Source organism: Macrobrachium rosenbergii, chromosome 56 (assembly GCF_040412425.1).
Source record: "Macrobrachium rosenbergii isolate ZJJX-2024 chromosome 56, ASM4041242v1, whole genome shotgun sequence".
Classification (NCBI taxonomy): Eukaryota; Metazoa; Arthropoda; class Malacostraca; order Decapoda; family Palaemonidae; genus Macrobrachium; species Macrobrachium rosenbergii.
Window position 1 is genome coordinate 57286720 of NC_089796.1, and position 16911 is coordinate 57303630.

Sequence of the window (16911 nt, forward strand, 5' to 3'; positions counted from 1 at the left end):
TTCATTTCCATGCTTTTTATTGATCTGGATTTCCTGCAATTTTAGATGGGAAAGAAATGATTCCCAGAACATTTCCTGAAGTAGGGTTTTATTTCTTGAACTGTGGCACTTGACCCTATCAGCCTTTCATATTGGTTATACCAGGTTGTATTGGAAGCTTCAGGAATCAGCCTTCTACCATTCAAGTGCATGGCTGGCAAAATGGCTTTTCCAGATGGTGATAGACCAACCTGGCAGTCTCTAGCTGTCATACACAGAGTGTATGAGGCTTAGCATAGGTTTACAACCTGACATGTTCCTGATTTTTTCAGAACAGCATGAGTCAGTTCCCTGAGACAAAATCTTCCATCTAAGTATTGAGTTTGCTTTATATGTAACAAAGGGCTGTACAGTATTCTCATCAGAACAGCTATAAATTTTTATTTTAAGTGAACTGGATTTTCCTAGATATAAAAACCTGAAGTGCAATACTTATACAGGTAGGCTATATTCAATACCACATTTAACCAGCTGAGCATTTGTCCCTGTAACCAAAGGAGAAAGGGAGTAAGCAAAATCCCCTCTCACCATCACAGAACATACAATTTTTGTATTTATAGAAAAAATGCAATTTACTTTAGAAAGTTACTATATTAGAAACTGTGCTCTGTCATAATATTTTATGTCGTAGCTAGTTCAACAGAAAATTGTTCATCTACATTTTGAAAATGCATGTATTTTCATGTATTCTTTACAGTGTATACATTCACAGTATATATCAGATATCAATAGACTTTTGTGTTTTTCAGATTTAGATGCAGTAAAGGAACGTCTTGCATCAGTGAAGTACAAGATATTAGTTTTGTCTGGGAAAGGTGGAGTTGGAAAATCAACTGTCACAGCTATGATTGGACGAGCCTTGGCTCTAGATGAATCTAAGGAAGTGAGTATTATTATTCCCGTACATTTACAATGTGTCTTAATTTCTTTCTTCATTTTACCCTCTTCTTCTCCATTTTATGTGCTAGGTTAGGAGCAATTGCCAGATTTTACCTGATATTGAATATAATTCTCTTATTTTTTAAGCTTCCAAGTTCATTGTTGGTTGAAGTTTCAGTAAGTGCCATAAGCATTACCAAAGACAACAAATGCTTGGTAGTCAGGGCTAAGAGATTCTCTTTGGACATTTGGGACTTCTTTCCAATCATGAGGGTTTCTTTTTGATTGGATCTATCTCGGCAGTTATAAATTAATTGTTATGGGGAAATTACATAAACACTAGGCAAGAGGATAGCCAGATTATTGTCACCTTTGTTTAAGATATCTGTTCTTAGCATTTAGTAATTATTTTCTTTTTAGGCTATAGCTGATTCTGGAATTATTGACAATGTAAGAAAATTCAAGTACTGTATTGAGACGGACTCGGTAGGAGGTATAGTTATGAGTACTGTACTTCTTTGGTGTATTGGTTGATGACATGAAATTGGTAGTACTAATTCAAATGAACAACGGCAGTTAGCATATGACAAGGATGAGGCTGATCAGTGGCAGTGAAATCTAATCGAAGCTCATTAAATATCAAGAAACTGACCATGTTACACTGAAAATGGCAACTATTGGAGAGGAAACAGTAAAATTTGGGCTAAAATGCTAAAAAAAAAAAGTCATAAGAGGCATCTTATTCCAGATTTTCAGTGTTGTACTGATATGCCCATTAACTTTTTTTCAGTTTTTGTGGAAAATAACATCACATACAACAATAAAGAGTGGTCCCCCAGATATAATAGGTGCCTTCGCCTGTTCGTATCACGAGCCTTGGACTGCCCTGCGATAGTGGGTCTTTGCGAAAGAGTCAGCTACCAGGGAACTGGGTCAGTCCTCAGGGTGATGGGGTTCTGTGCTACCAATACCTAATTCCCTCTTTTCACAGTGATGTTTTCGCATTCCCTCCTGTTTTTCACACTCATTGTCTTGATATGTTGGCCAAAAGAGTTTAGAATCAATTTAATATACTAATATTAACAGTAAATCACCTGTCCTATCACACCCCCTACCTAATAGCCAAAATCATGAATACTTAAAACCCTCTAAAAACCTTAGAACTTCCCTTTTGATAAAGTTCAAACACAATAAACTATGTATACCTGTTTTTCACGCATTTATTCATTGTCTTGGAATATTTTCACCTTAGAAAATACTGCTGCCCAAAAGAGTGTTTTGCACGTAAACGTTAAATGACTTTTAATTTATTTACAATATTAAGCTACAGGTCTGGTATAAACCATGTAAACTAAACAAAAGCAGTTAAATAAACAAAAAGTAGCATCAAAAAAGGCACCTATTATGAAGACAGCCCTTGCAGCAAGACCCCACAAACCAGAATACCCCACGATGGACGTCAATCACGCTATATGAGCAGCCTGTGGTCATCGACTACTCATGGTAGGTGCTCCATACAGTAAAACTGCCAACGTCGACTCAAAAACTGCCTGCTGGGAATGCTGCCCTATATCACACCACCTTCAAAACAAAAAAAACTAATAGCTAAAATCCAGCAGTTCCACGCAAACCATCATAACGTGACACCTACTTAAACCCCTCTAAAAACCTTAGAACTGGGCCGTCCTTTATTTTGATAGTTCAAACACAAAAAAAACAATAAAACCATGTAAAAATATGTCTGGTATACCTGCCAGTAAACAAAGCAAAGTTTTAACAGTTTATCAGCTGAAAAGTGCATTTATTCATGAAAATTATATGAAAATACAGTAATTGTGAATATTTTTGCAGACAGAAAATACGGCAGCTCACCACGGAAAAACATCAAACAAAAAAACTTGGGTAATAGAACGAGCGGGATTTTCACTGTAACTGAATAATGTGTATATATGTTCCTTAGAGAAATCAGCGAATCTGTGAGTCTGCGAATCGTGTGAATGCGAATACGGGGTTTTACTGTAGAGAGTTTTATTGAAAATAATGTGTCTATCGAGTTTTACTTATTCTAATGTTATGTCGACTCAGTCGATTGTTTAACAATCTCTCATCTTTTGCTCATTCTAAATCCTTGTCTGCTAGCCTATTCCTCTTTCTCCATCGAAATGCACATGTTCTTTCTTTGCATGCCTTTTCTTTGGGTATCAGCAGATCTCTTCTGGCTCGATTAATGTTTTTCTTTCCAAATCTACCATGGTTACAGTATCTGTTGTTTCCAAGCTAGATGTTATTCTAGCTACTGTACATAGCTTTCAAAGGATGTGTCATATGAGAATGCTCTCAAGTAATTTGACTCACTTTTGGACGAGGCGGGAGAGTCGTTGTAACTCCTCTTCTCCCCACCTCCCAACATTGCCCACATAGAGAATAGGAGACCACATAGAGAATAGGTCTCGCTTATCTTCGAGTACTTCAGCTCCCTTTAAGTATTTGGAGAAGAGAACCCAAGCTTTCTCCTTCAATTAGAGAGCGTTTCATAACTTTTCTCATGCTTGAGTGCACAAAGTTCCCTTTAGGTCTGCCGGAGCTTGTCCTCTGGTTTTTTATGAAGTCGCGGAGTCCATCTCTTGGGATACAGCCACTTAATCGGCGCTTAAACCGTCTTCTGTAGAATGTTCGGTTTCTTTTCTCTTTCCTGTGAAGAAACAAACTTGTGACTGACAAGTGCTTTGGACCTGCTGAATGCAGTCTCAGTTTAGATTGTTGAAGTTTATATCTTTTATTTAACTGCTGTATTGCTCAGTATATTGCCTCTTCTCTACATCAGCTTAGAGAGGTTGAGGTGCCAGCTTAGTGTGTTTTTGATGCTAGGCTAGGGAGTTTGTGAAGCCAGCTTTAAGGGTTTTTGCTCCACCAGGAGTTTAGCCAGGAAGAGTGTTAGTTTTTAACTCATATCTGATGCTGCAGGCTAATAATGTTCTCATGCTTATACTATCTCGGTTTGGAAGAAGTGAGAACACTTATGCTTCTATATGCTTATGCTGCACAGGTTAACACGATAAGGGAGGATATATTGGTGCAGGTCTTGTTTTATACCTTTTGGGGATAAGTTCAGCCCTCAGGTTCTGGTAGATGGCCAGTTGCAAGCCTCCTGGCATGCTTGGAGAGGCTTAGGAGCAGAACCTTGCATGGTGGAGGCAGTGAAGGAGTTATGATTCCTTTCTGATTACCCTCCACTGGTTTAATCTCCTTATTGCTGTTCCTTTGTCTTCTCCAGCAGACATCTCATTCTTTAGAAGGACGTTGTAAAATAGAGAGAATGAAATGGACCAGGCAGTAAGTCACTGGGATTTTACCTCTGACTTTCCTAGCTCCATAAGCAACCGGAGATTGGTGGTCATTGTTGGACACATTGAGACTGAATAACTTGAAATGTCTCTCCCCATACTTTTTGGTTTTTCCAGCATGGTTTTAATGACTTTCCAAAAGAATGATCAGATGTTTTGGTGGACGTGCAGAAGACATTTTTCTCATACCATTACATCCTCAGTCATGCAAGTTCCTTTGAGATGTATTTTCAGAGGAGGTATTGCTGTTCAAGGCGCTTTGTTTGGGCTCGTGCACAGCGTCTATGTAAGTATTCACAGGGAATCTGTTGCCCATAGGTGGATGGTGTCAGTTTTTAAGAGCAAGAAATCTTTTCTACTGAATCACTGGTTCAAGTTGGCCAACTCCATCGACAGTATTCCAAAGGCCAAGGACCTGTTGCTTTACCTGGCTCAGTCTCTGTGCATTATGATTTTCAGTCTACTTCCCTAAATCCTCCTCATTCTTATCTAGTGATGTGGGGATGATAATTGAAATTTTCAGGCTTGTCTGTCAGAAGACGAATAGTCACTTGCTTCCTGAAGAATTTTAGCCCTGAAAGAAGCATCTTAAGTGGTAAGGGCTTTCTTTGTTAGGAAACATGGCCTTACTGGGGATTTTATCAGAATAATCATGCTTAACAACAGTATAGTCTCAGCATAAGAGATTATGACTTACAACTCATGTTCATTAAATTTGTAAGTAATCCAGGACCATCATTGTCTCCAGGTTCTGTAGGAGGGACTCTGTAACCAAGAGTTGACCATTTTATTCTTAAACCTATGTCCAGGTTATGTTTTTTCCCGCTGTCGTGCAACATGAAACAAAGAATGTTAACTAGCGTCCTTACACTTTCATACAACATAGAATGGTCAACACTACACCTGGTAAAATTTACTAGATATGATGGCAGTGGAAAGACCATCAAAGATGCCTAGCAGGTTTATCCCTGGTCAGAAACAAAGTCATAGTGGAAAGTTTGCTTCTTTGAGTAAAATGAACAACATGATATTGGCTTGATAATTCATTCTGTGGAAGATCAGTGTTTTGGCAATTGGAGATTCAGAAAGAACAAAAGTACCTACAGAGTTGCTGTGGGATTAGAAGAGCGCCCAGATGTAGACTTATTAGCATGCAGATGAACATGAACAACCAATCGATTACTACTCCTTTGAGGACCCTCAGGCTTGAACATTGGATGTGTTTCCTTAAGTTTGGCCTGATTCAGTCTCATAGGCCTTTCCCCCCTATCTACTCTAAGGAGGTACTGAGCAAATTTCAAGTTCAAGAATTGCTTAGTGACTCCTGTAGAGCCCTAGTAGCCTCAGAGCAAATGATTTTCGAACTTTCTAGCTCTCTCGGTAGATGCCTCTCTTATTCTTCCATCAAGGAGAAATTGACTCAGACTACAGAATTCCATACACCTCTACTAACTTCTGCATCTCACACTTAACTGCTTGGAGGTGCTCGACTGTCTCCTCCTAATAAGAGGATTTTCAAGGGTATCATGGGATCTATCCTTAATCAAGTGGAAAACAACCATGGCCTTGTGTCAGAAGCAGCAGTTTGTGTGTTGCTCAGGGTGCCGTTCTAGAGGAATTTTCAGCACCTAGAACCTTTCGGACATCAAAGTTTCATGGCTTTCTTAGATATATTAAGGCTTTTTTGCTGTCTGCTTTCAAGGTTATTGTTCCACACTTTCCTCAGTATTGCATCATGTGCTATTAGATCTGGCTGATGATCTGCACCATAAGTTGTTGGGATAGGAGCCCTTTCATCTCAGTATCAGTCTCTCTCTGGAAATTAGATGCAGGTTTAAATTTTATCTACAGATTCTTTTGAGCCTCTGGAATGAGTTCCATTGAATTATTTACTATGAAACCTTCTTTTATGTAGCACTATCAGCAGTTAAAAGAGTAAATTTATTGCAAGCACTCCAGCTGTTGTAGAGGGAATGTTATTTTATCCTTTTGCCTTAGAGCTGAGAATGACGTTAAGGCTAAGTTTTTGAGAGAACTGTAAGAGTTCCAATTTAACCTCGTTGGTTGGGAAGAAGAGGAAACACTTCTCTGTCCTGTGGGGTAATTAAAACTACTTAGGTTAAGCCTGGAAGAGGCAGTTATCCTTTTGTTTTGTGATTTTAGAGACTTAGAACATCTTTGTCTAAGGTTAAACCTGGAGGAGGTAAAGTTAACCTTTTGTTTTGTGGTTGTAGAAAACCTAGATGTCTTTGTCAAAGGTTAAAGTAAGCCTGGAAGAGGCAAAGTTTACCTTTTCTGTGGTTTAGAAAACCTAGCTGTGTTTGGCAGTGGTTAAGCATGGAGGAGGCAGTTAACTTTTTGTTTTGTGGTTTTAGAAAACCTAGAATGGGTTTGTCAAAGGTTAACCCTGGAAGAGGCAAAGTTAACCTTTTGTTTTGTGTCTCTAGAAACCTAGAATGTATTTGTCAATGAACATGAGGTTTTCTGTGATGCATTTGATTAGGCTGGTGCATGAGAACTAGCTCCATACCTTTTACCTTTATTGAAGGTAAACATTCATAATGTGAGAGCAGTTGCAACTTCATTTAGTGCAATGATAATTTGTCACTTGAAGATGGGATTAATGTGGCACAGTAGAAGTGCAGTTTGGTTTTGCCCGCTCACTACCTTAAGCATGCAGAATCATGTTTGAAAACAGTAAAGCCCTTAGTCCTCAACTAGTAGTGGATAGTCTTTTCCTGAACCGAAGAAAGAGCAATCCTTTAGGCTCTTTGCTTTGAATCCCGGGTTTTAACATTTTGGGGAGCCTGAAGGTACATATTATGTATAGGAGTGTACCTTTATAATATAAAGGTGTTTATTTTTAGTGAATGTCGTTTTATAGCACATTTGGACCCAAGTACAGGAGTCCCCTCATGCTGCTTCTGTTTCATTCTGGCTGAATTGAAGCGGTTTTCTCCGCAAGGCTGCTCTTCACTGCACAAGTATGAGAGCCTTGCTCCCTGAATGGAATCCAACTTCTGGTGGTAGTAAGATCCAGAAAGGATTCCAGATCAGATAAGAATGTTTTGGGTTTCATGCATGAAACCTTTAGCTCGATTGACTGAGCGGATTTTTGTCTAGCTGTACTACCCATCGTCCTCTTCTCAATGTGGCGATCAGCTAACTTTAACAGTAGGTAAGATTCATCCCAAATAATAAAAATGTTCATAATAAAATTTATTATTTGGATACTTACCTACCGTTAAAGTAGACCCCACCCAGCCTCCCCACAACTTAGTGGGCTGTCGAGGAGAATTCTGACAAAAGCTAAAACCTTTGAAACACACCTGGTGGAGAAAAGGTGAACTAGACAGTTATCTGGACACCCATTTGATCTTTTGTTTGAATGCCGACTCACCTATTAGCGTGGAGATATAAGCTAACTTTAATAGTAGGTAAGTATCCAAATAATAAATTTTATCATGAAAATTGATATAATTTCAGAGTTCTTTGTAACTTTGGTTTTAAGTGTCTGCTGAGAGAGGGTTGCACAAGCTTCAGGTATATCATACCATTGTATACATAGAAGCCATAGGTACATAATTGTTTTAAATTAATAGAAAAACTATGATCTAAGTTGACTTGAACTCATGAAAAAGTGCTTTGTTATTAATATCATTAACTGCAAGATTCTAAATGGAATGAGCAAAAAGTACCAAAGATGAGATTAGAATAAGAATAGATTGAATTGGAAGAAGCATTGTAAGTACTATATTTTCTGGTTTGAAGTGTCTACTGAGAAATTCATGGTGCATATCCCCCATAGGGGGATAGTGCCATCAGTGCACCTCATGCGGTGCACTGTAGGCATTACATACTTAAGGTTCTTTGCAGCGACCCTTCAGCCCCTAGTTGCAACCTCCTTTGTTCCTTTTACTGTGCCTCTTTCCTATTTTCTTTCTTCCATCTTCCTTTCCACCCTCTCCTAACAATTGATTCATAGTGCAACTACGAGGTTTTCCTCCTGTTAACCTGTCAAACCTTTTTATGTACTGCCAATTTCTGTTTCAAAGCTGAATGACCTTATAGGTCCCAGGTCTTGGCCTTTAGCCTGAATCCAGTGTTCTTCTAATATTCCATGGTGCATATCTTAAGGTAGATTGAAATTCTTAGTCGTCGTTATACAGTGTGACAGAGAGGTTTTCAGAGATTTAAATAAACAGAATTTTTGTAATTTTTTAGTAATACAAAATCACAACAATTCTGTTATTTAAGTGGTATGCTATACAAGAACCTGGTTTGTTATCACACTGAGCAAAGCACATCAAGCTACATGAATTTTCAATCTTCCTTAAGATATGAACCATGGAATATTATAGAATATTGGACCTATGAGGTCATTCAGTGTTGAAAGCTCCTTGTGGCGGTTTTGTTGAACCCCTCTTACCAGAGAGGTTTCTGTTTTCACTCATATCGAAGGAGGGATGGATTGCACTCCTGAGCAGCTTGTCTCAGGTGTGTGGACTTGAGACATTTCTTACCTGCACATCAGTATTCTCAAGGTCTCAATTAGGATGCAACACTGAAAGCATTCCAAGACCAGTTGACAGAAGGCTTAGTCTTGCTGATGAACAGCAACACAGCCACAAGGCAGTGGCTCACAATCTCCCTCCCACTCTGTAGGTTATTGACACAGGTGCATGAGCAGGCATTGCACCACACCATCGAACTGTCAGCCAGGTATATCCCATGCAGTCACCAGGGGTAGGTCATAGGGATAATGTGGCCCACTAAACCACACAGCAGAAAGCTTCAAGGTTGGGGAACCCAGGTTGAAGATGCTGGTGCATGAGTAGGCAGTTTGCCTTGCTCTCAAACTGTCAGCCAGGTACATCCTATGTAATTGGAATGTGATGTCAATTAGCTCATTCACCAGGGTCAGGTCTTAGGGATAATGTGTTCCTTATCCCTAGATATTGTGGACAGCTCCAAGGTTGGGGAACCTTGGAGATGGACCAGTTTGCCACGCAGCTAATTGGGATCCCTCCTTCTTTCAGCATACCCTTTGGTTGCATTGCAAGATACTTTCCAACACTTTTTGAAGAACCTTGACTTCTGCATTTTTCCACCATCTTCTAATCGATCAGATGATCAACCAAGTGCTGGTCACCATGATATCAGACAACCCTGGCAGTTCCTCAATGGCTGCATGCCAAGTGGGATACTGGTCTGCTTGGTCTTCTCACTAAGGCATTGAGAGACCTGCTGCTGCATACTTGGAATAATGTCATCAGTGGGTGATCTCTCCAGTATTTGCTGCTGTCAGGAGATTGCAATCTCTTTTCCATATTTGCTTTGACAAGCTCTTTTTGTGGTCTTCCAGTTGTAGGGCTTGGACCTCTGTGCCTCAATAGAGGTTTCCTAGAGAAAATTTCAACAGTTTGCCACCCTTCTGACTCAGCTTTCCAGAAGGGGATGTGATTTTCTTCCTTCCTATTCTCACTCGGATGCTACAGAATCTGTCAGCCCCAAACAAGAGATACAAGTCTTTTCCAATCCAACCCCAGACTTTGTAAATGAAATCCAAAATGGAGTGCAAACCTTTTGGGTGCAATTTTCCTGTGTACTGTACTACCAGTGCAAGAATTGACACTGTTAACAGCTGTGAATTGGTACCAGCAAGCACAAGAAGAACGTATCCAAGATCAAGTTCTTGTTTGGAGGTCGTCAAGCAGGTGTACGAGTTACCTGACAGTGAGGATGTTTCCACCCAATGAGAAGACTCACAGTCAGGCTTACCCCATTCCTAGTGTTGGGAAATTTCTTGGTATAGCAATTACTGAGGGCAGGTGTGTGTGGTGGTGCCAATCATATTTACCTAAGGGACATTGCCCACAAGTTTTTGGATGAGGTGTCTGACCTCATCCTTCCAATAGCCAACAGAAGTAAACTTGCTGATTAGGCCACATGCAGGTTGGTTACATAACAGAGCTCCCGGTCTGACTTTTGGCATCACTAGATATGAAACTGTCAGTCCCTTTTTTAATAAGTGGTGGATAGACAATTGAGCATTCTTATCCAGTTCTTCACAGGAATATGCTGCCTTCTGAGTCAGTCTTTCAGTCCCACACAGGAAATCAAAGTTCTCATATTATTCTAGAATAAGGTTACTAACAAGCCATACTCTGTCACAAGGCCCCACTCTTCTGCCTTGAGTTAACTGCCTTGTTACCCAGTGTCAGTGACTGGACCAGCTATCACTGAAGGTAATTCATATAAAGAGACCTGAGTTTTGTATATCTAGGAAAATTTCAAATTATCATAAAAATTATATGCACAGACATTATAGGTACTGTATGTATATAGCAAGTGCTGAAAGTCTTTTTACCCACAGGCGATTTAGGCAAGCGCATACACAAGCACACCTTTGTCGACCGGTAAGGGAATGCAAAAAATTAGTTACGACATAAAAATGGTGTGTGAGCTTTCCTTAGGTTATCTAGTATTTGGTTACACCAAATTTATTCTCCTTAGCTGACTTAAGCATTCGGGGAACACTTTCAATGAGGTGCTGACAAATCATGGGTTCGAGATTGATCCAAGCAGCGACGATGGCAGCCTTGAGTTTGTCGATCGTGGAGCAGTCAACTTTCTGCAAACGATGTTTAATGATCAACCACAGATTTTCAATGGGACTAAAATCAGGGGAATTATGGAGCCAGTCACTTAAAAGCTCCACACCATAATCCTGCAACCAGTTCTTAACCAATGGCGTCGTGTGGCAGCATGCACCGTCTTGCTGAAGGATCGAAGTACCTGTCTTCTCAAAACTCCCCCCCTAAATACTCGTTAAGTACAATGTAATAAATGTGCTGGTTCAATCATTCATTATTTTAAAAAATACACAATTCCCCAACTCCCTCATAACCCATAGAACCCCATACCGTCAAACTTTTGGGGAATTTTTCGAAAGGACGAATAAGTTTGTCATTGTACTTGTTGAGGCGGGGACTTCGCCAGACTTTCATCAATATGCTTCCTGAACAATGAAATGTGGATTTGACAGTGAACAGCACTTGTTTTCAGTCATTTACATCCCATTTACCAACCTTATTAAAAAACAACTTTCGTTTCTTAATATGGGCTTCAGTTAGTTTGCTCTTCTTAGGAGCCACAACACTCTTGAATCTCAACTTGTCTGACAAGTACGTCTGTAAAGTATGCACTTTACACTTTCCTAAAATTTCAGGATTTTCTTCCCTGAATTGACGAGCGCTGTGTGTGGGATGAAGCTCTGCTTCCCTTTTCAGAAGCGAAATAGATCATTCAGATAACAATGGGGGCCTCCCAGACTTCTTGGCAGGGAGGGGTACCTCTTTCCCCCCGACGCCTTTTACCTCGCAGCAATGTTCTGTTCTGTTCTACGCTTCACATCCGTCTGCCGAACAATTTCAGCAGTATTTAAACCTAATTCAAAGCATTGAATGACCCTTACACTATCATCCTTAGAAGTATAACTACCCACCATTACGCATAAAGGCACAGGGGATGGCAACACGAGGGCAACACCGGAAGAAAAACAAGTCCTGACAGGAGCGCAAGCAGCAAAACACCACGGCTAATGAGCTATTAATCCGTTATTATTTGAATGAATTTCCTCAGTCAAGGACACAGTGGAAACAACGAAAGGTGGCAGTTAGTCATTTTTTGTCTCGGGAATTTTCCGTGACTGATATGGAGGATCCCTTAAAATACCGAAGGTTTTTTCGCAACCCCTAGTGAAAAGACTTTCAGCACAGACACACACACACACACACACACACACACATATATATATATATATATATATATATATATATATATATATATATATATATATATATGTTAGTGTGTTATAAAAAATATCAATAAAAATATCCAACTTTGTATTCTAGATAAACAATCTTACACTAATCTCCTTCAAACTCCCCTTGGGCTGCCACACACTTCTCCCAACAGTTCTGCCACTGTTGGAAACAGTGCTGGAACACCTCTTTTTAGATAGCGCGCAGCTGGTCCATCGCATATATATATGTATATATATATTATTTTTCATGATGTTGCCTTGTAATACGTATATCCTCCTATAATTTTGACATTTACTTTTCATGTGTTATGTTTAATGATAATGGTTGTTGAAGTGTCATATTTAGTTTGACATCAGATCTCAAAAGTACTAATGATTACTTGATAGCGTAATTTAGAAGTGTTGTTATAATTTTAATAGTAACGTAATTTAGAAAATATCTTTCTTGGTAAATGTAGTATGTGAACACGTGTGTGTGTCCACAAAGGCTTGTTTCCGTTTCAGTTGTCATCAGTTGAGATAAGAGGAACGCTTTGTTTTGGGATTAAGCGATGACAGATTTGCAAAACAAGCGCCGATTAGTCCCATACGGGCTCAAGACGAGTGATTCATGTTGTTGCATGCGTTGTTTGGAGTCACGTACGCCACTTTGCGAGAAAGAATACGTGTCCTGATCAATTACGTCATGTTTGTAACAATATCGCGTTCAAAACGTTTTGCTGGGATGACGTAACTTTCCTTCTAGAAGCTTCTCCATTGTATCTACCCAAAACGCTTTAATGACGTCAAATCCTAGCTTCTAGAACTTTGTATCTCGTACCCAAAATGCTTTAATGACATCATGTAATTGTTTCACGTTATTACTGGAATCAAAATTGTTTCATTCTGATTTCTGAGACCAGTCGATTTGGTTCCATATCTCTCTCTCTCTCTCTCATTCTAATTAGAAGAGATTACTTTTAACGAATTTGTGGTCACTTTTAACATTAACTTTTGAGATCTGAATTCTAGCAAAGTTATTTAGTTAAATGTGAACGCGCCTGGTAAAAAGTGTGTATTGTGTAACGCAGCTGCAGCAGAAGTGATTTACAGGGTTTTTCACAAGTTGTGTAAGGTAACGTGAAATTTTACTTATTGATACCATGGTATGATAAGTTAGGAGGTTATGGTGTGATAAGTTAGGAAATTTTGAACAAGTGAAATCATTATTGATAAATCTTCGTGTATTTTTGTGTGTTTTCTATTTACAATTTCTTTATATTTTTCACATTTTTTATGTTTGTGATGTAACATTTATTTACATAGCATTGTAAATATTTCTTGGTAATTTAACATTGCATACTTAATTTAACATTGCATACTTTGCATACTTAATTTAACATTGCATACTTGATTTCATTTATTGAGATTTTCTTTTTTAAATCTTATGATCCTTGATAGTTTAAATTTTGCTTGATTAATTTAAATTCCTGATAAAGTTTTTGTGAATTAGTTTTGTTTCATAATTTAATTCAAGGATTCATTGAGTTTTGTGTTATTTTCAACTAATAGTAAATTTTTCAGATTGTGAATTCTAATTAATTGAATTCTAGTTATAAACTTTGAATCTGAAAATAAATTTCTGTATTTAACATTTTAGAAAACAGTGTTTCATTTATTGATCACCAGTGAATAGGATTGATTGTGTGTATAAGGCAAAGTGATAAACATGTTTTGTTCTTTTTAGTTTTGCTAAAGTGAATTAAGACCAGGGAAACAGTTAGAGTTTTTTGATGGAGGATGCTTTACTCTAGAAGATTTCTAGTTTAATTTTTTGTACCTCACACATATTCTGACGAACTTAGTTTGATTTTTCAAATGATTGATAAATAAGTTTTTTCTTAAGATCACTGTTACCTTTAGAGTACTCAGTCGTAACACTAATGTTAGAGAGTTCAGGTATCTGGCTGAAGTGGGAGGTATATTTTTGAATCTTGAGATTAGTTATTAGTAATAACCAGGTACTTGATACGCATCGTGACATAATATTGTTTGGTGCCCAGAGACCCGTGAACAAAACAAAATATCACTCTGGTTTATGGTTTATACGGTGGTGTTAGGGATATATTTTGATAGGAGAGTGACCACATAGTTATTTTTTGCTTTGCATTGTGAATTATTTAGTTGAGTAACTTAGAGAAATGGCTCTGTTCAATGTTCAGAGGTTTTTAGCAGCTCCTTCCATCCAAGAGTTATCTGAACTAACCTGACTAAGGCACAGTGGATTGCTTTAGCAGTAGCATGTGGGGTAATGTGTCTAGTGGTATGATTTAAGGCACAAATCAAATATATTGCAATCCAAGCATTGATGGACTCTGGTAAAGTAGATGAAGAGTTAGAGAGGCACAGGAATTGTTGAATGCAGCTGAGGCAGAATTTACAGATAAACATGAGCAAAAGAAAGAGAAAAGTGATGCAGAAGCAGAACTTAGATGTATAGAAGCAGAAGAAAATTTGATTAAGCTGAGGATACAGGCTGAAAGAGAGAAAATGCAAGCAGAAAAGAGAAAGAGAACATAGAGAGAAAAGAGAAAGAAAGGAAGAGAAGAAGAAAAAGCAGCAGAAGAAGAAAGAGAAAGAGCAAAAGAAGAAAGAGAAAGAGCAAAAAGAGGAGAGAGAAAAGAGCAAGACATGAAAGGGAGATGGAGTTAATAAAAGCTCGATCCACATTTACCTGTAATACCGTCTAACCCTACTCAAGGTAATTCAGACCCTGTATTTGATGTAGTAAGAGTGCAGAAGTTAATTCCGAAATTTACAGAAGAAGCCCCAGATGAGTTTTTTGATCACTTTGAAAAAGTAGCTTCAGGTATGGGATGGCCAGAGGATAAATGGTCGGTCTTGTTACAGAGTGTTCTCATTGGTAAAGGAAGAAGTGCCTATTTAGCCTTATCAGCTGATCAGTGTAAAGAGTACAAGGTACTCAAACATAATGTGCTACAAGTTTACCAGATGACCCCTGAATATTATAATGAAAGATTCAGATCTTTGAGAAAGGATGACAAGATAACTTTTCTTGGATTATGCTTACAAAGTAAGAAGATGTTTTAAACGATGGTTGGAGGCTGCTAAAAGTTAAATCTATGGACGAACTTGAGGCGTTAGTAGTCCTAGAACAATATCTTAGAGGAATTCCTGAACAACATAAGAGCCTATTTAAGAGAGAGTTAAAAACTTGACAAAGCTGCTACATTGAGCGAAGATTTTAATATAATTTCTAGCAAAAGAAATTATAATGTCAAGTACCAGAACCAACAACGCACAGGTTTCAGATCTCATCCAAATTTCAGAACATTACAACTGGAAATCATTTAGTGGCTATGCCAATACAAAGTCAGGTAACACCCCTCAGCAATTAAATGTTAAATCCTCATCATCCAGTCAGTTTTCAAGACTAATGTTGTCTGCTACAAGTGTGGAAAGAGTAGGACACTACAGTCGAGATTGTTATCAGACACAACAGCAGACCAAACCAGTTGGTCCAGAGTGGTTAAAGGTAACAGGTGAAGCAAACTACGAAGAGCAGTGTGGGAATGAACTGAGACTAAACAAGCAGAGTGTTTAGCAACCAGTGGAAATGTAACTTCAAGCAGTGGAGTGGCTGAGCAGCTTGGAGGCTTTAAGCCATATATTCTATGAAGGCACGCTGGACAACTCAAGGGAGGAAGTGTGCAGGTACCAGTCAAGGTATTACGTGATACTGGGAGTAACCATAGTGTGGTAGTTCGTGGTGCTCACCCATTGTTGGAGAAGAATCTCAACCGAGATTCAGTTATTTTGAAGGGTATAGGGAGAAGAGGTAACTCCTATATGCCGCTTGCATTTGTCCTGTGAATTGGTGACAGGAAATGTTGATTTTGCTGTAAAGGACTCACTAGCTGTTGAATGCATGTTTTACTGGGTAATGAAGTTGGTGGTGTACCATTTGTTCCTTGTCCTATAGTGACAGACAAAACCAAGTATGGGTTAGTCCTGCAGTGCAGCTTTTAGAGAAGAAAAACCCCACCTGTTTCAAGTTGTGTAACTACCAGGAGCAAAGAGAACTATGTCTGCAAGTGAAGATACTGAGGATTTACCTGCACCAGAAGAATCAAGTGAAGGATCTTTAAGATTAGAAGAACTGTTCCAGGAAAGTGAAGTTTCCCTAGTGTTAGTAGTGAAGAGATTTCCCAAGAAGAAGAGGATCCTGTTGTTATTGAAGAGACCTGATTAGTCAAAGAGTTCCTGAAGATAGTAGTGAAACTGTAGAAGCAGAGTTAGCAGATATGGAGAGTTCAGCCCTTGAAGTTGGTCAAGTGACAAGAGAGAAGCTAATGAAACTGCAGAAGAGGGATACAACGTTGGCTGATTTGTTCTTCAGAGTTGTTGATCAAGAAGAGATGCAACAAACCTCTACCTGTTATTATCTAAAGGAAGGATTGCTAATGAGGAAGCATCGACCTGCAGATATACCAGGAAATGCTGAATGGGGTGAATATCATCAAATTTTGATTCCATATCCATTGAGGAAACAAGTTGTAGCAGTAGCACGCAGTCTGGACATATGGGGAATCAGGAAGACTGTTGGAGAAGGTTATGAAGCATTTTTCTGGCCTGGACTTCACAAGGACGTTAGCAAATTTTGCAGTGTGTGTCACACATGCCAGATAGCTGGAAAACCAATGAAATCATTCAGAAAGCACCCCTACATCCCATAGAAGTTAGAGGAGAACCCTTTAGCAAGGGTAATTATAGATGTGGTTGGGCCACTTCCGAAAACAAAGAAAGGAAATGAATATCTAT

The 16911-nt window shown here is 38.8% G+C and overlaps 1 protein-coding gene across 2 annotated transcripts in view; it reads left to right on the forward strand.

Moving 5' to 3' along the window:
- The window catches only part of Nubp1 (NUBP iron-sulfur cluster assembly factor 1), a 79734-nt gene that overhangs the window by 11295 nt on the left and 51528 nt on the right, over positions 1-16911 (forward strand). For both annotated transcript variants that reach the window (XM_067100659.1, XM_067100660.1), the window contains exon 4: positions 789-922. In XM_067100659.1, the coding sequence (XP_066956760.1) occupies positions 789-922 (134 nt within the window). The remainder of the gene's footprint in view (positions 1-788; positions 923-16911) is intronic.